This window comes from Brachionichthys hirsutus, chromosome 17 (genome assembly GCF_040956055.1).
Source record: "Brachionichthys hirsutus isolate HB-005 chromosome 17, CSIRO-AGI_Bhir_v1, whole genome shotgun sequence".
NCBI lineage: Eukaryota > Metazoa > Chordata > Actinopteri > Lophiiformes > Brachionichthyidae > Brachionichthys > Brachionichthys hirsutus.
The window spans coordinates 3,494,165-3,519,056 of NC_090913.1; the positions used below are offsets into that span (position 1 = coordinate 3,494,165).

General features: G+C 42.9%; 2 protein-coding genes across 2 annotated transcripts; one reads left to right on the top strand and one right to left on the bottom strand.

Annotated features, from left to right (window-relative positions):
* The first annotated feature begins 1,054 nt into the window (after positions 1-1,054).
* trmt1 (tRNA methyltransferase 1) lies at positions 1,055-13,302 on the top strand. The gene is made up of 16 exons (XM_068751113.1): positions 1,055-1,182; positions 1,871-2,229; positions 2,962-3,142; positions 4,437-4,624; positions 6,196-6,311; positions 6,476-6,588; positions 7,172-7,320; positions 8,375-8,458; positions 9,029-9,098; positions 10,214-10,348; positions 10,442-10,527; positions 10,715-10,823; positions 11,293-11,369; positions 11,836-11,955; positions 12,388-12,502; positions 12,659-13,302. Exons 2-16 carry the CDS (start codon positions 1,883-1,885, stop codon positions 12,716-12,718), a joined length of 1,950 nt encoding a protein of 649 aa, XP_068607214.1. The 5' UTR covers positions 1,055-1,182; positions 1,871-1,882; the 3' UTR covers positions 12,719-13,302.
* A 537-nt stretch (positions 13,303-13,839) lies between these two features.
* Positions 13,840-24,871, bottom strand: rfc1 (replication factor C (activator 1) 1). Its single transcript, XM_068750968.1, has 24 exons — positions 24,787-24,871; positions 24,643-24,725; positions 22,992-23,132; positions 22,844-22,916; positions 22,449-22,565; positions 21,916-22,208; positions 21,568-21,642; positions 20,971-21,048; positions 20,551-20,881; positions 20,294-20,409; positions 20,024-20,203; positions 18,831-18,935; positions 18,340-18,739; positions 18,135-18,250; positions 17,565-17,679; positions 17,196-17,284; positions 16,936-17,073; positions 16,670-16,765; positions 16,259-16,512; positions 16,036-16,153; positions 15,077-15,222; positions 14,783-14,996; positions 14,505-14,690; positions 13,840-14,411 (listed from the first exon to the last, which is right to left on the bottom strand). Exons 1-24 carry the CDS (start codon positions 24,869-24,871, stop codon positions 14,310-14,312), a joined length of 3,651 nt encoding a protein of 1,216 aa, XP_068607069.1. The 3' UTR covers positions 13,840-14,309.
* Positions 24,872-24,892: the final 21 nt, after the last annotated feature.

Here is a 24,892-nt window from a genome sequence, read left to right on the forward strand (position 1 = left end):
TTTCCACCCGAACTCATCCTAGTTCGGTGAGATTTACGCAAACGGCACAATAAAAATGGCGTTATTTTTTTTAAAAAAAGCTTAAATACAATATATATTTCCCATGTTGTGCATCATAATTGTACTTATTTAATTGCATCTGAAGTGGAATACACACCGGTACTTATTATGACTACAGCCGCGTTACTGGGGAGAACTGGATTCTGATTCTGATGTAGTTTTGCACAGGGATGTAAAAACACAATGTTTCTGTGGGTGTTTTTTTGTTTTGATTGGCCATTGATGAGACTTGGATGCGCTGGAGAGACTAGTCTAACTGGTACAAGATGGATGGATGGATGGATGGATGGATGGATGAATGAATGGATGGATGGATGGATGGCCTTAATGCTTTTTTGTTGATATTTGCATTATGTTGAAAAAGGCCAAATTCTCTGTTGCTGAGGAAGAAATAGTTATTCAGTATCTCAACCCATTCACGGATTCACATCGAAATGTAACACCGCCTCTCCTTTATTTAGATATCTGGCAAACGAAGAGCTAAGCAAACATTTGCAATCACAAAAACAAAAAAGAAGAATAAAGAACCGGTCCAGTTGATTCTTCCTTTTTGTTCTTTGTGAGAACCTACAGACACCTGTTATTGGCAATCACATGATCTCTTTTAACTCTTCTTGGTATAGAATAGTTATCTATTTATAACAAACAAAAATAAAAACAACAATATAAATGCATGTCCAAATTGTTTATTTCAGATGCTAAAGAGCGCATTTTGCAACAAAGTGTGGCAGATCTCCCTTTTCCTTTGCATATGCTGGTTTTAGCTCTGGAGTATATTGGTTACTATGTTTAGTATTTTGATTAAAATGCATTAAAAACTTCAGAGACAGCGAGATTAAATTATATTATTCATGAAAGCAGTGTTTTCCGGGTGTCCTCGTATGCTCGCTGCGGGGAAAGTAGGCCAGCTTGTGCGGCGGCTCTTGCTTTTACGTAACGCCGCGTCACCTTTTTGGGCTCCGCGTGTTTCCGTAGAGACGCTCCAACAATGGCTGCCTGCATGTGGTGCTGAGAGAGAGCGAGTTTCGCTGCAGCGAGAAGGAAAACATTCACCGAAACGCCGCTTGCGTCGACATTGCATCAATTTTAAACCTCTACTGATTCCTCGGCGTAGAATCGCAGGTAAATAGCGGATCCCGACTCCTGCTTGTGTTTCTGAAACTGCGTTTTGTTTATCGATATGACGAAATGCAAACTAAAGTCGCTCGAAGGTGGTGATTTGCTGCCTGTTTTTAAATACTTGTAAATATAATACAAGTAGAATATTTGTGTTGTTTTATAGTGTTTATAATGAGCACGTTGAGATCGGAATCTTTAATGAGTGTTTTTGTTATTACTGGAATATTATTTGCAGTAACGTATTATAAAGCTATTGTTACTTGATTACCATCAAGTATTCAACGAAACTTTATTTATAAAGTACGTTTTAATTTTTTTGAATGGAATTCATAGTGCTTTACATGAGATTGGTGAAATTAAGATGACTAGAGATGTATGTAGTCCATCTAAAGACAAACAACAAACTATTATTTAATATAATGGAGAGATGAAAACTAACATTATTAATAGTAAAACAAACACCTTTTTGCATCCCTTTTTTTATATTGTAAAACGGGCCCATTACTTCATTTGATTTCAATATTAAAATATCAAAAATCTAAAACATTGAGATCTTCAAACAAAATGATTTTTTATAACAAACTTGGTATTTTACATGAAGAAAATGTGTAGCACTGTGTGTGTCAAATACTTTGATTATTTAAATCATGCCACTCTTGCAGCATTCTAACATGCGCTTGTCTTTTTACAGCAGTGGACCTTCATGCTGGTGCGGACAGCGTGTCTCGCTTATAATCTGCACTCGTCCGCTGCCCGTTGCGTCACACAGAAGCTTTTCTGGACTTCAGGCTGTGCCGCTGCCAGTAGGCAGCCAAGAACTATGGAACCCCTAAAACATGCTCAAGACCCTGAAACCCGTAATCCTCCTCCTGGACCTGCTGAAGGTTCAAGCCCAGCACTCGATGACGCCGCCGGGGACGAGGAGAAGACACTTCCTGTTGGACTGCTGCCTGGGGAAACGGTGGTGAAGGAGGGCAAGGCGGCCATCTTGTTTCCCAATGCTAATGAGGTGTTTTACAACCCGGTGCAGGAGTTCAACAGAGATTTGACGTAAGCATTAACGTGGAGACAGGCTTACTTTTCACCATGGATAGGACTTTATATTGATTCACTTTGAGGGGATTTACGACAGTGAAGCTGGTCGTCCAATATATTTCAGTGCTGTTTTCCACTGGACAGATAACAAATAAGAAAAAAATGAACCGGTAGCATTCACAAAAGTATATCGCTCCACTAAGGCAGAACAATACTGCAAATAAAATATACACTAACACCAAAACCTGTACTATAATGATCTACTACTACTACTACTGTAATATCTGCTTGTCCCGTGAGGGGTCGCCACAGCTCTCATGTCCTCCCTCACTACGTCCATGTATCTTCTCCTGGGTCGACCTCTAGCCATGTTCCCTGGCAGCTCCATCCTCAGCATCCTTCTACCGATATAGTCCCCGTCTCTCCTCTGGACATGTCCAAACCATCGAACCTTCACTGTCCCTCTTATTGCCTCAGTGTCCAGGATGCTTTGTAGTTTCTGAAGCGTCCTTCTCTCCATCACTGTCTCCACGGAGTCCAGTTTCACCCCCACAATATCACCTGTTTGTTGAGTCTGTTTGCGTCTGTCCCCTCAGTCTGTCTGATAATTGGGAATAAGTGATGAAATGTCTATAATGCCGCCGCTTATTTTTGAACTTGTGCTCAGTTGAAAGTAGAGAAAGAGGAAAAGTATATTTACCCCTCTCATGATAAAGGACTTAAGTTTTGAAACCATTTTTTCCCCAGGTGTGCTGTGGTCACAGAGTTCGCTAGAGATGTGCTGACTCAGCGTGGCATGAATGTGGTGGTACCCGGAGAGAGAGAGAGGGAGGTGGTCTCTGTGTCAGAGGAGACAGATGAGGCAAACGCACCGACGGAGAAAAATGGAGCAGAAGAACCAACCGTAACAGCCGGGGAGAAATGCGAGGTATGCAGAAGTCATTTGGACCATAAAGTCCCCACTTAAATCATTAAGACATGGAAATCCTCTCAGAAATACACACATGAGGCTAATCCAGTTGAGTAAGTGGATCAATGTGGTAAACTTTCCGATCTTTCACTATGTTGAATCAACTAAATGTCAACAGTCGGTTTAATCCTGTTTATATTTACCGATGTGGCAATGGTGTTCAGGTATTGTTTTTGCTGGATAGAGTGATCAGGTTTGCAAAAGACAAAACTTCCAAAACCATTATAAGATTGTCCTTTCTAGAGTATCGGCGACTACTGAGCAACATGAATGTGGAAAATAATAATTCAATCAAATAAGGGTTGATTAAAGGATTATTACTGCTTTCAAATCGAGCATCAAGTTCAAGTGTTGTACTGATCATGCCATGTGTAGCGAATGGCATTTCAGAACCCATACCAGCTACAGGTGCTGCTGCTCTTCTATCTGACGAACATCTTCAGCTCGGCGTGAACATGGAACAGTTCATTATGGGTCTCTAACGATCAACACCGAAGTCTCGTGGATTCGCTTTAAACTGCGAAGGAACCAAAGGCCTGTAAAAATGTAACCTACTTAGTAACGAGCATAGCTAATGTGATTAAAAATAGATATACAGTATATAAATAGATGATTTTGTATTGACGTATGCAAGTAAATGAATGGCCATATGAAGGGGGAAGTTATTCTGATGATGCAAACAGAGTTTGGTGAGGGATGCGAGGGGGTCCTTTACCATTCTAGATTCATGGCCCAGGATCCCAAATCAGTGTAATGTAGTCAGTCAGGACGCTCTGATGACAACCGGCGGCGATGAGATGTCTCTCTTAGGTCTGTGCAGGGAGTGGAGGCATTGCAGGGCTTGCTTGTTACCATTGCAAAATCCACACGTTGGTGGAGTTTCTGTCAGGACTGCAATCTGTTGAAGAGAGGCAGATTTCAATGTCAGGGCTGGCAATGATTGTTCGGGTTATAAAAACGTCTTTAGACGTTAGTCGCATTGAATGAGTTAAATTGGCACGAATAAAGTCCATGCCTAAAATGAAAATCCTGCAGGTGAGCAATTTGTTGCATCTTTGTTACTTACAGACAACAATGCAAAGTAGCTTCAGCATCTCATTAGCATGTGGACGCCATACTGCCCAAACAGGGATGATGATGGATTCTACCGGGACAGCGAGTTTATCATATTGTTATTTTTATAAACGAAGAGCGTTCTATTGACAGATTCTTTCTGCAGCTCTTACATTGTTTCTTTAACCTTCCATTTCAGCATGGCCTTACCGTGTTGGAGGGTCTGGCGGCGTCTGGCCTACGTTCTGTACGGTTCGCTCTAGAGGTCCCTGGCCTGCGCAGCATCACCGCCAACGACCTTTCTGCAAAGGCCGCTGCGCTGATCGCGCGGAATGCCCAGTACAACAAAGTGAGCCACCTGCTTCAGGCCAGCTGCAGGGATGCCAGGTAGGTTTAGTCGGCAAATTCTGGAAAACACTTGGCTTCCGATCATGTATATTGAACAACTATTTCTTTTACATGCTTTCTTTTCACTGCCCAAACATTGTCAGAGTTTGTCTGTCTGTTAGCAGCATTACAGAAAAACTGCTGGATGGATCTTGATGGAAAAAAATCTGAAGATGGGTCTTGGTCTAACTGTCTGGATACAAAAAACACATATTTTCTTTAAATTTTGTGAAATATGCATTCATGTCACTCACCAAAATTCAGTCATAAAGGCGTCCGATATGCACCATCATGCTAAATTTCTTCCAGATCTGATCCAGAATGAGGTCAGGAAAAATATTAAATATTAACATTGAAAACCCCATTTACGGATCAGGTACAAGTGTGTGATTCTCATGAAATCAAGATTTAGAAGATGTCAAGCATAAGAATTTTTAACATGCCCTTGAATATATATTTTTTTGTACATATAAGATTATGGGGTGAACTAACTAAAAAGTATATTTTCAGAATTCCTATGTGTTTATCGACATTTTTTAAATGAAGTCCATAACAAATTATCATTACCGCAACTTAACATTACATGAAATATATGGTTAAAAATGATTATTTTTTGGTCATTGTTACAGTAGACTATTATTACTCACGCTAAAACCTATATATAACTCTTGAGAGATACATTTTAAAATGTTTTAATTTAATGTAATTTCCTATTAATTCTCATTACCGAAACATTTGTGATTTTTTAGATGAAGTCCATAACAAATTATCATTACCGCAACTTAACATTACATGAAATATATGGTTAAAAATAATTATTTTTGGTCATTTTGTTTAAGGACAGTTTATGAACACAAGCATTGTGAAAGGTGTAACAACATCATGAACAAAATTAAGGGGGGGGGGGGTAATTTTCAGTTTACCATGCATTGCCAATGTCGTTTTTCTGCTCCATTTCTCCTTGTCTTCATGCTTTTCTACTGAAATACTCTAATTTTGAAAGTCTGTTACTCACCTTGGTTCTACTCTTTATTTTTCCACCCATCTCTCATCCTTTTTAAACTAGAAAAGCACTCAGAGAGCACAGACCTCCGGCGAGCAGCTCATCCCCATCATAATTAGATTTACACCGTCCACATGGCGATTTGGATCATCATAAAAAAGTCCTAAATTGTTCTTGGTATCTTTATACACCAACCATGTAAAGTAAAAGTGAGTCAGAGTTTCAAACTGATCCATAATCCAGGATCTCTTCTGTATCATCACTAAAATGTAATCATCTGTTCCTGGTAACATTCCCAACATTTCCTGAAAATGTCATAAAGATCCGTCCTTAACCTTTTAAGTTATCGTGCTATAACAGACTTGGATCTCTGTTGTGGCATCTGTTATTTACAATGATGGGGGTTTAGTATAGCCATAATAAATAGTTGAGTTTTCCATGGGAATGTTAAACATCTTCTCCGTTACTCTACTCTAGGCTCACCAACTGCAGATGCAGTTGCTGTACAGCGTTTTGGGGGTGTCTGGTTTTTGTCATCTTCAGGCGATCCTTGTTATTCTTGCTTCAGTATGCTGATGTACGAGATGCGCGGGAAGAAGGACCGTTATGACGTAATCGATCTGGACCCCTATGGAAGTCCTGCCGTCTTCTTGGACGCTGCTGTACAGGCCGTCAGCGAGGGGGGTGGGTCGTCCCGTTGTTCAAACATTCACCCAACCATTTTGTTTTTGGTTCTTCCCTGTCTCGATTTAGGGGTTTTTTTTGGGGGGGGGGGGGGGGGGGCAGAACCAAAAGGATAAAACCAGAGCTTCCATGTTGGTGACTCACTCGTGTTTTGTGATTCTCAGGTCTGTTGTGTGTAACATGTACAGACATGGCAGTCATGGCAGGAAACAGCGGAGAGACCTGCTACAGCAAATACGGTTCAGTCTCCCTCAAAGCCAAGTATTGTCACGAGATGGTGAGACGCACAAAATGCACGTTAAGTACATGTACAGGCATGAACTCACTTTATTCTTTTTCAATGAGTGTGCCACAGGAGGTGAGGCGCTGCACACAGTTTCAACCGTCTCATTTGATTTCAATTGGATAAAACCGCTGCATCACAATTAACCAAAAATAAAAATCCTTAAATGACACACAATAGCGCATCTACTCGGTAAAGGTTTTTCTGTTTTGACAGTAGCAGACGATACTACATCAGGAAAGTGTGGTGGATGCTGAGTTTATTTGAATTTCCCAACCTTTGCTTTTCATTGTGCAAGCAGGAAGCATGCATTTTCTATAACTTGTAAAAGAGAGACCTGTCTTGATTTTTACCACGTCGGAGCATTTTGCATGCTTAAAGTGAGGGAATACTTAAACATTACAGTAGTCCCTCGATATAACGCGGATCATCTTTCGCGTCCTGCACAAAAACGTAATGGTTTTCTTTTTTGGCTCATGCCATGTAATCCCACTTAAAGCCATTGGTCTGAGGAGGTCAGGCCCCCCCGCACCAAGAAAAATAATAAATCATATTTCTCTCTTCTGTCTCCCTGCAGGCTCTTCGTATCATCCTCCATAGTTTGGACCAGAGGGCAGGGGTGTACCAGCGATATATCCAACCTCTGCTGTCTGTCAGTGTCGACTTCTACATCAGGGTCTTTGTACGCGTTTTCACAGGACAAGCCAAAGTCAAAGATTCAGCCAGGTTCTCTCACTCGCATGCACACTCTCTCTCTCACACACACACACGTTTTCTAACAAAAGGTTATGCTAAATGCTTCGTTACTAAGAGTAGCAGGCCAGCAGGCACAGAGATTGGTGAAAAATATTTTTTTAACAACGTCAAATGTAGAATTTGTTGCAGTTGTGTCTTTGTAGATCTAGAGAAAGCCTGACGGGATGCCCAGAGAGGAACTGTGCTACTGCATGAAGAAGTCTGGAGTGGCAGAGAAGTATCTCAGAGTAACTCAGGACATGTACGACAGCAGTGAGGTGTGCAGTAGGAGTAACAGCGGAGTTTAGGGTAGAGGTGGGATGCACCAGGGAAGTGAGGACAGTGAAGGTTAGACGTTTTGGAGACAAGGTCAGAGAGGACAGACTTTGATGGTTTGGACATGTCCAGAGGAGAGACGGGGACTATATCGGTAGAAGGATGCTGAGGATGGAGCTGCCAGGGAACAGGGCTAGAGGTCGACCCAGGAGAAGACACATGGACGTAGTGAGGGAGGACATGAGAGTGGCTGGTGTTGGGGAGGACGATGCAAAGGACAGGGTGAAGTGGAGAAGGCTGATTTGCTGTGGCGATCCCTCACGGGACAAGCCCAAAGTACAGTAGCAGTAGTAGCTAACTGTAAAAAATGAGGACCAACCTTTCATGTTTCTCAGTTTTCTCAGATTTCCCATCGATCTCGGGGAAGCCAGAGGGAGTAACTCAATCATGAAAAGCCAAAATAAAAGCATCTCAACCAATGCACACGCACACACACACACACACACACATCGCAGAATTGTGCACGTACATAACTGACACAAGAACAGAACATTTTTGATATGTAGTGGCAAATGATCTGTAAAATGTTAACTTTAAAATAAAGATAGATTTGAAGGTGCATTTGAGCACGTCCCATATCTGTCTGCTTCCGTTCATCTCTGGTAGAGGTTATGATCTGATCGCTTCAGACCAGTCGTGTGTTTATATCTAAACCACATGTTGCTCGCTTGATGCAAAATATGAAATTACTCCCCGTCTTGTGTTGCAGTAAACAGGCTCTGGTCTACAACTGTGTCGGCTGTGGGTCTTTTCACCTGCAGAGAATGGGCAGGAGAACGAGCAACGGAAACCAGTAAGACATACGTGAACTGGAAACATGAGCTCAATGTGTTGCCGACCTTGGACGATTTTAAATATGTAATTGAAAATAATAGAAAGACAATATGTCAAATGCCGAAAATGAGAATTTTCATTGTTCACACATATATTCACACAATATGAGTGCATTCACAAATGATAGTTGAAATTCCACTGAACTATATAAACCCGATTCATAAATGTTACCTTCACAGCAACACACCAACATTTGATGGTGTCACACAAATATTGTACTTTTTTCCCGTAATGTATCTAATAGACTCATTGATTGACTGTGATTTAAATGAACATTTAGACTCTTTTATTTTTTCTCACTGTCTTCAGTTGCCATCGATCCTCCTGTTACGCCATAATCGAATAATTTATGTTTCGACATTTTAAAGAAATTTCTCCTGTTTTTAGTTTTGATTTAAGTAATTAAATTGAGCAGAGTCTTGTATAAAAAGATACAAACCGTAACCCATATAATTAAATACACTTACCACAAATAAGTGTCTCGCCCTCTGTTGGAAGTCGGGTTCTCTGAACCTGCTCTGATTTCCAGTATGAAGTACTCTGCTGCCACTGGACCCCCAGTTGGACCAGAGTGTGAGCACTGCGGACAGAGACATCAGGTAAGACGCAGCACTGGCGCTCGCAGTAACCCTTTATCGCAGCTTGTTGGTCGGGACCAAGCAATATGGACCCCTATTTAGTAGTATAAATGAGGCCAGATATTTCACTAGTGTGCCATTAGTGTATTGGTAACCAAAGGGAGAGATGTCGCAATTTTGTAGTACAGATACAATGGTATATTTTAAAGTCAGTCCTCCAACAGTCTGTGGTTCAATTCCACCCATAGCCGTTTGCTACATGTGAATGAATGAATGTGTTTATTAGATAGAATGTTAGAGTACAAGTACAGTCACACAGTAGCATGTATTACAGTACAAATAAAGTCAAACATCCTGTCTAAGAGGAGCATTTCAAAAAAAACCTTGCGGTCTTGTTTCCGTTGAAAGTCCTTCGTACATAAATCATCCACAATTAACAATACAAATTTAACAATACAAATAAAAATAAAACCAATATTCAATAACTCAATTGATGCAAAGTAACATTAGAAAAATAAAATGATTTTACACCACCGATGCAAACAAAAAATAAATTCTTTCACGTACGTCCCCAGACCTCTTTGGCTGTCTCTATCAAATAATGGCAAAGATGCCAACATCAGTCCACTGCTGGATTCAAGATTCAACATTCTTTATTGTTATTATGCTAACATAACAAAATTGTGCTTAAGGCACACAGAGGAACATAAAACGAAAAACAAAATCTTTTAAAACGACGAGATATATACACATCAATGGAATCAAAGGCTGCTTAGAGGAGGATGGGGCCTGTTGTGTGGCACAGCTCAATGTATTTCCCCGAAACACACTCTTTACTTTATTTGGAACAGATATTAGCAGACACAGCACATCTGAAAATAAGTGGGGGTGCACCGATTGCAATTTTCTGGCCGATCATTTGCTTTTACAAATAAAAGGAAATGACGAGGCTTGATGTTGTTAATAAAATAACTATCTACAGGACAAAATAACTAAATAACCTGTAACACCAATAAGGTTTTCCTCAGTTTTAGCTTTTCTTTCTTGTCACGTAAAACTTACCAAAGCCCACAAACATTCCACAAGAAACAGTGCAGCATGTGTAATGTTTCCGTACGCGTCTCTCCTCTCTGCAGATGGCTGGTCCTCTGTGGGCGGAGCCCATCCATGACTCAGCATTTGTCCAGCGGGTTTTGTCAGCTGTGTCGGCGAACCCGTCTCGCTTTGGGACGTCTAAGCGCATTGAGGGAATGCTCACCATGGTGGCCGAGGTATCCAATTAGCTTTGAGATGCTCTATTACGATGTGCATCTTCTTCCTGATAGGCTAACGCAGTGTGACCTCTGACATGGCGCTCGTTTCAGGAGTTGGAGGATGTTCCTCTTTATTACACCGTGGACACACTGAGCAGCACGATACACACCAATACTCCACCCCTGCTTCAGTTCAGGTAACTTCACACGGGAAAATCAACCTGACTTGGGCTGCGTTGTACATTATACTGCATCGTCTTTGTTTGCAGAATGTTATATAAAATCACGCACGAGCGTGGCGTCTTTGAATACAAACAGGCATCACTATCACACAGTGTCTGCATTTCAAAAACGAAACCCCGATCGATCCGGCGCTGTCTGCAGGTCTGCGCTCCTGCATGCGGGACACAGGGTGTCCCTCTCTCACGCCTGTAAGAATGCCATCAAGACAGACGCTCCTCCTGCAGCCATCTGGGACATCATGCGATGCTGGGTAAATGATTTCAAAAAGATGCAGCCTCACTCCTGCACACATTCTAGCTTGCAATTATACATTCATTCATTCGTTATTTATTCACATCTTTTGGTACTTAGAAACGTAAAAAAGGTTTCTGAAATGGCTGTCTTGAATTAAAAAAAAATGGCTTTAAGGCTAAACTCGCATTTCCCACATGCGTAAATACAAAGAGTTTTATTATATGACAGTCTCAACATTCATAAAGACTGGAAAATAATAAAGGTACCCTAAAATGCTCACTTTAAATGGGAAGATAACCACATTGTGTGGGATGTGGATGTAGATAAACTGAGTCGTCCCGGCAACGTGTTCGTCTGTTTTGAGTCGGAGGGTAACGTCTTGAGTTACTTCCGAATCCCCCGGTCTGCTCTTTACACTGAAATGCTGCGTGTAAAATCTGTGCACTCTGTAAAGCATTCTTTTTACTCACGCTTGGTGAACACAGGAGAAGGTCAATCCCGTGAAGAGAGAGAAGCTGTCAGAGGCGAGCCCCGCCTTCAAGATCCTCTCCAGCAAGCCCAGGTGAGACCTCATCTCGGGATCGATAGTCCTCCCAGTTTACCGGTGCACCACAATATCAATTGATAGATGACTCATGGGCAGGGCCGTCAACAGACTTGCTGGGGCCCCGGGCGAGCAGAAACCATATGGGCACCCCCGACGCTGAATAATCCTACACCACATCTACCCATTTGTTTAAATCAAACAGAAATGTGAAAATGTTCATTGTGTGCTCGCGATGAATCCCTGGATCTTTGGTCCAGCTGCCTTTAATGTATTATCGTAGTATTTTTTGGCACTCAATATAATATAGCTACAGAGGAGAAGTAATATCAATGCATAACCTGCAACACGAGTTACTCCACCCCGTGCTGTGTGGGTTTGCATGTTTCCTCATTAAAAAGTTACTTTGGAGTAACGTTTAAATATTTTCTGTTAAATCTGTGGAATTGAAATGCGTAAAGAAACAACGTGTGTGTTTGTGTAGTTTACAAGCCTGTTTCACTGTGAGGGAGGATGCCAACCCTCAGTCCCGGAAACTCCGGCTGATGCGGTTCCAGGAGAATCCTCAGGCCTTCTGGGGACCCAAAGCTCGTGCCAGAGCTGGGTAATGAGCACAATAACCATGATCCACAACACACACACACACACACACACACACACACACACACACAACAATAATAAACAGTCAGTTTTGGGACCATTTGCACCTGAAAGTCTGGAAACGTTTCTAAAACTCACACCAAGCAGAATATTCTTAGCATTTTTAAAAGTGCTAAGAATGAATCAACAATAGGTGTCAAAATATAAAAGTAATTCGAGTGTAAATGTTCATATTAAAGGGGTGTTTTCTAATGAAATGGGATTTATGATGCCAGAAACGCCTTGAACAAGTCAACGCAGTGATTTCCTTACTCTTGATTGATCTAATTTCCTGTCTCCTTTCTGTGTTTTTTTTCCCCCGTCCAATCTCATACTTTCCTGAAACCACCCCTCTTTGTTTGTTTATTTTTATTCTCTTGTCCATGTCCTTTTTTAGTGGTGGCATTTCTACTGAGCTGCAGGACAAAAGGAAGAAGTTCCAAAACAAGAGAAAGAACCCGATTCCAGACTCCTCTCAGCTAAAGGACTTCCCGTGCAAGAAGTTCAAGCAGGTAAGAGTCACCTGGTAGCCCTCAGCCACAGGCAGGAAATGGGCCTGCCTGTGGCTGTCTGGAAGCCCTCGTTCATTTGAAAGTAGCAAAACCTGTACAGGGTTGGCACATGAGATCCCAACGCAGAAGCCGCTGCTGTCTTTTGTTCTTTCTCAGGGAACATGTAGCCATGGAGACGGATGCTGCTACTCCCACCACCAGGAGGAACTGGAATAATTCTGTTCCTGATTTGACCTCTGATCTGTGGAACCTGTTCACGCGTTGTGTTGAAGGACCATCAGCAGTAGACGGCTGGAAATGTCCATCTGAAACCTTCAGGCTCGGTCTGGTTAAAACGCTTGAAGGATGCGCTTGAGCTCCCCGACCCGTCCGGGTGAACAGAAACATTCTTTGAGAATCCTCGGGTGTCGCCAGGCTCGATGATGGATTAGGACTTTAATCACGGCATCTTTATCGGTTACGGTAAACGCTATGATGCCGCTTTGTCCCTTAAAAAAATACTCAGTTTTGTGAACTAAGAAAAATACTCTTACTCGCTCATCCTTGTAAATCTTCTAAGTTATTTATTTCTGTTTTACAAGACGTTTGTGTTTATTGACTGTAATGGGGTGCAGCGACATGGAGACTTGCGTTGAGGCGTTGTAATACCGAGCGTGAACAGATGGAGCCGTCTCCGTGTGGCTGATGTGATGCCAGCGCTGAGCAGGGTCCGTTCTAGATTCCAGGTTCTAGAAAGGGTTACAATGCGTTTGTGTTATACATGTTTATATTGTCAGAACAATAAAGTCCTGATGTTAACTATAACCAGTGGGGAGTTCTCGGCTTGTTCTACTTTCAGAGTGTGGCTGCTTACAGGTGGAAATCAATCCACTTCATTTTTATTTTTTACAAAATGGCAGAAGCGAAAATAATTTCAATCTGTTACATGAATCTATTATTCATATAAAATTATTTGAAATCAATTTCTGGCTTGATTTCACACACACGACTCGCGATGGAAGCCTTCCTGACGATCTGGCCGCTCATCCCTTCGCTTTCAGGCTGCAGGTGAATAAAAAGTGAACTCAATATTTGTACATATTCAGGCAGCCGGGGAGAAGGAAGTCTGGGCTTCCCTGCTTCGGCTGCTGCCCCCGCGACCCGGCCCCGGAGAAGCAGCTGAAGATGGATGTCTTAAGAACAACTTTTAAATTTAGATGGAATATAACGTTAAAACAAAATGACATTTACATTATTCATTCATCTTCTTGAAGACTGGATCATCATCTAGTCTTCAGCCACATAGTGGGTCACAAGTCTGCTGGAGTCGATCCAAATCAAAAACAAATCCACACTCCTCGGTGACATTTCTATTTTAATGTCCGCTAGATGTTTTACAAATTTGCAATTTACAGGCACAAAAAGCACAAACCTTTAGCACTGAAGCATTTTTCCATTGTAGTCTTAGCAAAAGGTGACTTTCACACTCCTGTACATCCCATTATTTACAGCCTCGACACCTGGCTCATACACTGATGAAGGAATGAATGCAGCTCTATAGACATGATAGCAGGTCGTATGAATATTTGCATCATTAGTTGAGGAGAGCTCTGACTAAGACACAGTAAGTTAAAAAGAAGAAATACAAATCTGAGCCATGTGGTACTCCAGTAAAGTATTTGGTTGTGGGGCAGATGAGTTGAATGCAGAGGTTAAGATCAGTTTCAATGTTTTATGTTCGCTGAATGATCCTTGAAGATGCAGAGGAAGCTGAAAGAACTGGTTTGGGTGGAAAGAGGGGGATAGTTTTCCTCTTTTGGCCATTTTTTTATTTCTTTGCCTTCCCCTTGCCCGCACCTTTCCCTTTGCCCTTTCCAAAAGCGTCCGTCTTCTCTTTATTTGACTGCTTGGTGGCTCGAACCTTCTTTTGCTGCAGGAAGGAACAAAACAAAAGATGAAAATAACAAATTTTCATAGCATCAAATGGAATCGCACATTCCCGTCCCATTCTGGATACTCTTACTTTGATCATGGCATCCGTTTTGAAGCCCTCAGTCTCCTCCTCGGACTCTCGCATGTCGTCCACGTCCTCGCCTCCCAACGCCGGCTCCACGCCGCCGCCACCACCGCGACCCTTCTTTACCGCTTGCAGGGAGTACGGCATCAGGTGAGCTTCTTTGTTGTAGGTCCGCGTAAATGCCGATTTCACCTGGGAGGAGACCAAACAATCGTCACTGGAGGAAGGAGTCGTGTCGATTCAGTGAAACCACAATCTCCAAAACCCTCCCGCCCCCCGCTGACCTTGGAGTCCAGTTTGGAGTACGGGTCGGGCTTTCCTCCCCAGATGCCAATCTCCATGATGCTGTCCACGTCCTCCCTGAGGAGCTGGTAGTCGTCCAGCAGCTGCACGGCTTCCCCGGCGCCGTCTGCTCCGTGCCGCTGCAGCGGGCTCAGCAGCAGCTGCTGCAGGTAGTGCAGGTAGTCCAGGTTCACCGCCTGTCGACTGCTCAGTGTCCTGCAGGAGCCCAAACACACACCTGTGTGTGATTCTATACGTTTCTAACCAGTTCACACGCAGCGTGAAGATCTGCTCACTTTAAGCTCATGTGCGAGGCCAGCTCCTGGAGGACGCGGGAATGTTTACTTGCGGAGGAATTCTTGCCCAGCCAGCTGGGAAAGGTGGGAAACTGATTCATGTAGCCCTTCATGAGCTCGCCTGGAAGCACGCTGGCGTAAATGGCCTGCAAGCACGCAAAAAGGGCAGCACATCAGTGTGTGTGTTTGTGTGTGTGTGTGTGTTTAAAGGCACTGGCTCACTGAAATTACCTGCTTGGGATTCAACATCAGTGCATTTACTGGAGTTAATGTTATTAACAGTAAATATGTTATTACCACCGCCGGCGTCCGTCCGTTAGCAAGATAACTCAAAAGGTTCTGGATGGGCCTCGATGAAATGTTCAGGAAATGTTGGGAATGTTATCAGGAAGAGATGATTAAATGTTGGTGATGATTCAGAAGAGATCCCGGATTCTGGATCACGTTGACATTTTCGTTAACATTGCAGTCAAAAGCTTCAAAACTTGTTCCTCAATATATCAGTCGATTATCAGAACTGGATCAGAACCAGAATGGAGTCAGAGAAAAATATTTCATTTTAACATTTACAGATTCAAAAATCAGTAAAAAATACACAAACTGATTCACTTTTGCTTTTCATGGTTGGTGCATAAAGATACCAAGACCAATTTAGAACGTTTTGGTGATGATCCAGATCACCATGTGGACGGTGTAAACCTAATTAGGAGGGGAATGAGATGCTCGGCGGAGGTCTGAGCTCTCTGAGTGCTTTTCTAGTTTAAGTATTAATGTCAGTGTTTGTCATGAAACAGCTAAATAAAAATTACGGCCAGAAAACAGTCGCAAATAAATATGAGGATATGTTATATTGAAAAAAAGGAGCCACATCTGAGACCTTTTGTTGTTTGACGAGGCGAATGTAGACACACAAAGACAAACCCTCCTTTATTGTGTTCCCGTTTGTGTGAGTCTGTTACCTGTGTCGGTAGGAGCGACCAGTTCTGCCCAGAGCGGATCCGTCTGTCCACCAGGTCTCCCTCAGAGATGGAGTCGGCTGCCTTGCTGAGCAGAACGAGGTGAGACTTCATATTACCTCTGTAAGAAAGCAGAAGTTTAAAGGCGTTTTTCTGTCTGTAACAGCAATAAACGAAGGAAGAGACGAGCTACCGGTACTAGATAAAGACTGGAAGCACCTCTTACCCAGCGGCTTGCGGTCGTACATGAGGGTAATTCTCTTGAACAAAGAGCGGTGCGAGAGAGTAGTCATGGAAGAACAGATCGGATTTGTCGATGAGGCTCATGTGGGCGGTCTCCTCCCCTGATGCAAACACCTTTCTACAAACATCAAAGGGCCCCATCTTCATGTCCTTGCGGGCTTTGGCTGCGTCGGTCTTACACTGGTCGTAAGACATGGCCCTGTCTTTGGCTGACCACATACTCAGATTGTGGATCACCTAATGGGAAAACAGCCAGAGTGGAAGGAGAGCAGAGACTGAGTGTGGCGAGTTCAAACGGAACTTCATTATGAAAGGATTTTGGGCAGTTTTCAGGTATCAAGCTGCTTTGCTGTGGAATCAGCTCCCCCCAAAAAAACACATCGAGTTGAATTACCTGTCGGATATCCTGATTGGCAGCTAGGATCATTTCATTAACGGCCGGGGGCGGGATCCTGATTCCCTCCTTGAAAGCGATGGACATTATAGCGCCCTGAAAAAGGAAACAGATTGAGCAATATCACGTTTCCATAAACATCTAAAGACTTACTCTACATGTACCGGTAGTAGCTGAATTCATTCGAGAACTCCACGTTTGATGTATTCTGAAGTTGTTAGTGTTTAATTTTAGTCGAATGCCAGAACGCAGGCGTGTGTCGGTACCTTGATCTGTTCCACTCGCGGCCTCTGGAACCGGAGATCATAGCAGTAGTTGGCCAGCGACCTGATTTTCATGTGGTTACGGTCGTTGCACATGCAGATGATGGGAATCTTTGAATTTTTGATCAGGCCAATCATCTCCTACAGGAGGGAATCGCTCCGAGGTCAACATAGTTAAGTTGTTTCAAGGATACAACATGATTTAAAAACACGATCTGGCGCTACATAAATGAAATTGAATTGAGGACATTCGTTTGCTCTACCTGGATTCCTCCACGGTCCTCGTTGCCCGCCATGCCATCAACCTCATCCATGATCAAGATATGCTTACTGCTCACAGTCTGAGACGTGCCTACAAAACACGACCGACAGTCAGATTTATTTTTCAATTCCTGTGAGAATAGTATGAAAACCTTGAGAAAACATCAGCACGCTGCTTCACATGCAATGAAACGACAATGTGCAGCAAAAAGACAGATTTCTTTGCTCTGTGAGCTCGTCTGGATTTACTTCGTTAAAATCTTCTGCTGATTTTCCTATCAAGAAGCAAAGTGCATCAACAATTTATGCTGGTGTCAAGTAAAACATATAAAAAGATTCCATGACAAAACAAAAACTAAAAAAAGGTTCACCTTTGTAGAAATTCTCAATGCTGGTGTTGTTAAGGGATTCCGCAACGACTTCCTTCAGGTTCTTTTTGCTGCGAGTGCAGCTGGCATTCATCTCCACGTAGCTGAAGCCCAATTCCTGGGGGCCGGCACACAAGCATAAACCAGCTTGAGATCATGGGTGTAAGAATATTTAAAAAGGTGACCCTTTCTCCACAAGTTAATGCAGTTCCCAAACACTCAAGATGAAATATCTGTGCCAGTCTTTGGTAAAAACATCAAACAGATGCTGCAGGACAGCGTCCGTCACTTCTGTCTCAAACAGCCCCGTCAAAAACGCTCTAAACCCGGAAGCAAAAGTACGTTCATTGCGAGCGTTGAGCATTGATTGCAGAACGACCCAAACTACGAAGGATTGGCTGGATGGTTTATTTAGCTGTTTTTGAGATAACAAGGACCCAAAATCACCATAATAGTGTAGAAACATGGGAAAAGTGAGTGTTTCATAATATGTCCCCTTTAAAATAACACACTGAACATGGGAAAACATACAAAACAAAAATACCCAAAGACGCGTCTGTTGCTCACACTGACCTCACAGACCAGGGCAGCTGTCGTGGTCTTCCCGACCCCCGGAGGTCCAGAGAGCAGAGCAGCTTTGCATCCTGCTCCATCGTCCTTCCCTCCTCCGAACTTACCAAACCGCGCAGCTGCCAGAGAGAAACGGGACAAATCACGCACCCTTTAGAGACGGAAGCAGCTCTCATCGCTCCACCGTCTCAGCTCGACCTCCTGATACCTGCTGGCTTAGAAGCATTCCCGCCATGGTGTCTGTACCAGCTCTGCAGCCAACGTAATAGCTTGTTAGCACAGCTCTGATCTCCCTGCTGGCCAATAACGGCCTTCAGAGAAAGTGGCCGGTACTTGTCAACCCACAGCAGACTGCCAGCTTCTCCAGTCGATGACGACGACAAAGATGAAGAAAGTCCCAGTTCTCTCCTGGCTGTGTGACCCGAGCCTCTCCCAGGTGGCGTGCCGACGCCTTTGGACTTGACAGCATGGCCTTGCACCAAGCCAGTCTTTGATGGACTGGGGGTGTGCGGAGATGTCGAGTTACCCTTGGAGGGAGAGACCTTCTGAGATTTGGGAGTGCTCTTTGAGGTCTTACTGGGGGGAGCCCTCGTCTTTGAGGCTTTGCTCTAAAAAAAAAAAAAAAAAACAGTCTGACTTCAAATGAGCCCAACGCAATAAATGACCTCACAAATATCACCATTAAAGCAAAACGCCAACCTCAGCCTCCGCAGCAATCACATATTTGGACTTCTTTCCTGGTTTTGTCCTGATTAGCGCCAACAGACCATCCTCATCCAGGATCTTGGTGCCGAAACTCTGCGCCTGAGTGTCGAGTTACGTGTACAAAAAGAACATAATGCATTTGAGATAGAAGCAAAATGTACGGAAGACGTAGCACTGAGGAAATATAAAGCCACAAGCTGGTCTCTAATACGTGACTGAAGCTGCAGGAAAACTTCATACGTAACATTCCCACCGACGCCGTTCGTAGCCGGGCTGTTTAATTACCTTGAAAGCAAGAACTTTAAAAATGAATCGTACGACGAAACTATTGTCGTGGCTTGACTCGGTAAAAGCAGACGTGGAACGGGAGATAATAAGAACCGAAGAGGACGGTGGCCAACGATGTTAAAAACACACTGATTGAAGGTATTAAAAAAGTCTGTATTTTGCCATACAGCTGGATGAGACGACGGACGTTGCATGAAAATGACGGCACCATGACGGTGAAGAGAGCGCAGACACAGGGACGCAAATCTTGTGCACGTTGCCCGGCTCGACGTCAAGCCGAGAGGAATTTCTCCCAGACACGTTCCAGGAGGTGATTACAGACCTACCCAAACTACGCAGGATTGACTGGATGGTTTATTTTGCTGTTTTTTGGGTTGATAAGGACCCAAAATCACCATAATAGTGTAGAAACATGGGAAAAGTGAGTGTTCCATCAAATGGGACCTTTAAGTGCATTTTCAAACAAGGTTGAATTTCTTTTTTTACTACAATGTTTACTTAATTTTCATATGCAGTGCATTTTAATTGATTTATTATTTTCAGATTTTAAGCACCCCGTTCCATCTGTCTATGATTGTTACAGCGGCCAAAAAATATGAAACAAACTTGTTAAATAAAACTTTCAGCTTGCTGTTCATGAAGACTTTGGCCTACAACGCTACTTTACGTTAATGTTGGTCATTAGGTGGTACTTGTACTGAGTATTTACTCAGGTGGTACTCAGGTGGAACCACTGCTATAGGGTATGCCGTAAAAAAAGCAAGTTATAAAAGCATATGAATACAGAACCCACCGCAAAAAACAGCCGCATCAAGAGAGGATCCACAGATCGTTTGGGACAACCCACACCAGCGTGACTGATATCACCGTCAGATGAAGATTTGAATTAGATTGGTCACCTTTTCTAGCTTTGACACTCCGCTATCTCTGCCCTGCACCAGGTAGCTGGTCTTCTTGCTGATGCTGCTCGTCAGTTTGCCTCCGTAGCGCTCGATCAGGGACTTGGCTTCATCCCTTTCCATTGACTCCAGGACTCCGGTCACAACAAACACAAAGCCCTCCAGACAATTCTCTGCACCCTGGAAAAGACACGAAAACCCCCCCAAAATGATCAGTGATGTCCAGAACAAGAAAGCGGTCAGCTGAAGGATGGCTGTTCTCTGTGCAACCTGTGGAATTTCCTTGGAGCCCAGAGCTCGGGGCCCATCTCTGCTGAGGTAGTTCCTGTAGGCTGATGTATTGAACGTCTTCGGTGCATCATCGGGACTTGTGCTCTGAGACAGAGAGAAGATGATTGGATTCGTTTTTAAAGAGTTAAGCTGTGCACACTGTGTCTTTCAGTTTTCATTCAGGGATAGATACACCGACTCGCCATTTTTAGAATGCATTTTAATTGACAGAAAGCCATCTGCTCTGTTCACCTCTGGTTTCCTGGGAGAAGTTCGAACTGTGATGGGCGTCATTCTCGTTTTGGGTGTGACCTTCGCATCTGAGCTCGACGAGGCAAGTGGCTCCTTTTTGGGAGAGATTTTTGTTTTTGCGAGCAAAGCTGATGCTTTCATCTTCAGACCTTCATCTCCCTCCTCAGCACTCTTCTTCATCAGAGCCAGTTTGGCGCTGGTTTTGACCTGGACGGCGTTCTTTTTAGGAGACTGAGGCATCACATCATCCGACGCGCTGCCCCTTTGACTGTTCTTAGAGGAGCTCTTTTTGGGAGTTGTGGCAGGGACTGCTTTATCGTCTGAGCCTTTACGAGCCTGGATAAAGACACAAGAACATTTGCAACATTTGCATTACCCTTAACGACAAAAGTAAATGCGCCTTTATGTTGTGGCTTTTTAATCACCTTCTTTGCTTGAGGCTCCTTATCCAGCATCGCCAGTGTTCTGGCAAACTCCTCGTTCTCATGAACCTGCTTTTCTAGCTGAGAGAAGAGAGATGACATGGAAAAAGCTCAATTGTTAACTGAATAGAATCAGTGTTAAGGGTTTAAAGATTTTGTAACATATTCTGAATTTCCCCTTTGATTTATACATTAAAATATTTAAGGACACTTTCAATCACATTTGTAATGCTTTTTATTACACCTTACATTCCTGCATGTAGTCATGGCGACGTAGGTACGACACACTAACCTCACATTTGATGAAGCTGATTATTTGATAGATTCATCATTTTGTCACAAACAAAGTGGCCATTGTGATTTCCCAATATCCAATGTGACATGGCGAAACCGCATATTTTATCTAACTGACTAATGATTAATGAAGAAGGTAAAGTATAAAAAGGAGAGTTAAATGATTTTGTTTAATAAAATGTTATAAAATGTCGATTAAAAAAAAAAGAAAAGTCTACCAATATCAGTCAAGTATTTGTACAATTTTCTCCCAGTTGACTAATCAACCACCGTTTAATAACTAGTGCAAAGAACACAAATATCTACCTCCATGTCCTCATCCATCTGCAGAGTTCTGGCAATTTGTTCATCACTAATCAGATCATCCGTGTCCTCCGTTGGCTGCAGAGAAGAGAATCTTTTGGTAAATTTAACAGAAAGGTTGAGTTTGAGTTTATTTAAACAGGAACAATACATATTGATGAACGTTTACATGTAAATATGTAAGATTATAGTCAATGGCTAATTTCCATCTTTAGATGATTTTGTAATGACACTGGAGAAAATGTTCAGTGAAGGTTTTAGTGGTTTAAGAGTCCCTTGATTTGACAGGCGTGAATGAGGAAAGTAGCAAAGTTGAAAAGCAGGGAACAATAGAAATCCACCACAACTTACAGCCTTTCGCTTGGTGCTGGCTACGAGCTTCTTATCAGAGCGCTGAATGGCTGCACTGCCAAAGTATTCGAGTACGGAGGTGGGGGTCTTTTTGAGTGGAGGAGGGGCTGTCTTTGGGGTCACAGGAGATTTTGCTGTACTTTTATTCTGTGTGGAGGACGATTTTCCAGGAGACGTCAATGTCTTTCTTGCTCCACGAGTGCCCTTAACGTCTGACTTTGATTGTCTTGCCGTATCATTCTGCTTAAGCTTGGAGACATTCTTCAAAGACTGAAAAGTGTCACTGTCTGAGTCTGAAAAAAAGAAGATGAAGATCTTATCAAAACATAATATCCAGGAAATCCCCGGAAAAATATTACTCCTTCAAAACAATGAATTAAAATTCTCAGAAAAGGTTAAGTGCTTACAATTAAATAAAGCAATGACAAATCACACAACAGCTGCAACTTGAATGGCAAAAACAGAAAGATTAGCACAGGTGTATTCATTTCAAAATGGCTAGGCAAAGGCGCACATCTGCTCTGTCCTATTACCTGTTTCAGAGATGTATTGCACAGGATCTTTTTTGGAAGGTTGCTCAGTCTTGCTCATCTTTGATTTTTCTTGGGGGGATTTCTTTGACTTCCGTGCTAATACGTCTTCATCAGAGTCTGACGAGGCAGAAAAAGACGTGCCGTGAAGAAAACATGGAAGAAAAGGTCCCCAGAGGTAAGTGCCTTTTATTACGAAACAATATTCATCGCATTTTTCTTGAAAAAATAAAATAAAATTCTGAAAGCCTGGTTTAAAGTAACACGTTTCTGGATTACTGACTTGTTTTAAACATGTTTCTGTTACTCAAATAGAATAACACGTGCCACTTATGATTAGCCTCGGGCTAATTATAATCACTGCTCATGGTCCAAGAAAGCATAAAGAACATGGATACCTGAATCTATGACTCGATGCTTCTTTCGTTTTTTGTCACCGACCTTGGATTTCTCCTCGGGGTTGCTTTTGACCTGAAGAAAACGAATCAAAATAAAACCCCAAAAGAGAGAACAGAAGAATCTCAACAACAAAGCAGACTTCCTTACCCTGGTCCCTTTCTTCTTCTTCTTAACTTCCTCGTCTGAAGAAAGAGGATTCATCTTCTTCTCTGGTTTGATGTCTCCTTTTGATGCTGGTTTCTGCACCGCAGATTTAGCTGAAGTCGGTTGGAAGAACCGCCTGATGTCCTGAAGGCAAACATTCAGCGTTCATTAGCCTAATTAGGACAGTTCTTCGTGGAATAAACTGTTTGGTTATTGATCAAAACTGGCGCAACGCCGCTTATCCAAAGTAACCTTATAGAGAGAAGACGCCCAACAGTTTGGACATTTCACTTTGGAACATTGAGTGTCATGCAGGTTTGAAACGTCATTAACAAATCAGCACGCAGATGTCACATCTGAACACGATAATAAATCCGAAGTTGTTCGTGTTTCTTGCTAATTTTAACCAATAAAAGAGTTTCCTTTAGCTACAGCTAGCAGTACGCACTTGAAGTTTCAACAGCAGCGCGACGATTCAACAGGACAGATGAAACAGTTTCCCCTTATTAAACCACTTTCCCTCGAAAGATCGAATGAATATTTGGATCTTGTAACGTACCATTTTAGCGCAGGGTAGTGCTCAAAAAAAGTATCTTGAAATCCTTCCACGGCTTGGCGCGAAGCTTGGAGTTGTCGCTTGGAGATGACGCAGAGCCGAGTCGTTTGTTGACATCCTGTTTGTCTCTAAAAAAAACCCCTTTAATCTGAAAAATTAAATAAATAAAAAACTTTTGTCTCTGAAAAAAACACTTTGCTCTCCGAGAAATAAAATAATAGAAAAAAATGTTATTTCTATTTATTTAATTAATTAATATTCAATATTAATACATTTATATATTGTTCAATGGAATGAACAAATGGAGATTTTATATGGAACAGATGGAAACCCGCACCCAGCCATTGGTTCAGGTAAGTGGATGACACCTGGGAAAAAAATCAGGACTCAAGAAGCCCGACCAGCATCTTCTTTTGATTCCATCACCCACTGCAGAACAGGTTATGGGTCACTGGAACCCTGACGTCCCATAACTTCACTCCTTTGAGGACAGTAATGTCCAGGTTTGAGCCAGTGAAGACTGAGACAAAGCCATTATTATTATTTCAATCTCCCTCCTCTCTGAACAGACGAGGAAGATTAACATACAATCTAAAATCTGTCCCCAGAAACTACAACCATCCACCCCGGAGTAGCTCGATGTTACAGCTCACATTAGGGTGGGGGGGGCAGCAACACGAGTGGCTGGTGTTGGGGAGGGCGATGTAAAGGACAGGGTGAAGTGGAGGTTGATTTGCTGTGGTGACCCCTGAAAGGTGCTGGAGTCTGACATTTTCAGTCTCAGAATAATCTCTCAGTACATAGTTCTGCTGCACTGTTAAGATAAATAAAACATGCTCTTTACATTTTCTCACAATTAATGGTGATCTCATTTTACATTAGGTGGCACGGGGCCTTAGTGGGTAGTGCTGTCATCCCGCAAGGTTCCGGGTTCGATTCCTATCCATGGGGAGTTTACGCTCTCCCCGTGTCCGTGTGTTTCTCCAGTTCCTTCCCACCTCCAAAAACATGCCATTTAGCCGATCGCTCCAAATTGTCCGTGGGTGCGAGGCCGTCTGTGCGACCCCACGATGTGCTGGAGAATCATTCGGGGTGCACCCCGCCAGCTCTGAAAGGCTCCCGCAGACATTCCAAAGGATCTGAGCTGGGCCTGGTTCTGTAGTCACAGCCTCTCATCCAGGCTGGATGAGAGGCGAGGTGCGGACGGTTGATGCTCACTGATTCATTTATCATGCATCTTACTTGGAAAAGGGTGGCAGACGTAGTCTGTGTATAAATTGCTGATGGGCGTCTCGCTCGCCTGCTCTCTCAGCATTTCTGAACTCATTCTACCCAGGGGCAAAGCGCA

Coding starts and splice junctions, on each gene's coding strand:
- trmt1 (XM_068751113.1), top strand. CDS start 1,883: ATGCTGGTGCGGACAGCGTGTCTCGCTTATAATCTGCACTCGTCCGCT. Junction 8,459..9,028: donor AGAACGAGCAACGGAAACCA/GTAAGACATACG, acceptor TCTGATTTCCAG/TATGAAGTACTCTGCTGCCA. Junction 10,528..10,714: donor CCACCCCTGCTTCAGTTCAG/GTAACTTCACAC, acceptor CGCTGTCTGCAG/GTCTGCGCTCCTGCATGCGG.
- rfc1 (XM_068750968.1), bottom strand. CDS start 24,871: ATGAGTTCAGAAATGCTGAGAGAGCAGGCGAGCGAGACGCCCATCAGC. Junction 20,882..20,970: donor AGGAGCCTCAAGCAAAGAAG/GTGATTAAAAAG, acceptor GTCTTTATCCAG/GCTCGTAAAGGCTCAGACGA. Junction 16,766..16,935: donor CGCGAGTGGAACAGATCAAG/GTACCGACACAC, acceptor TTCCTTTTTCAG/GGCGCTATAATGTCCATCGC.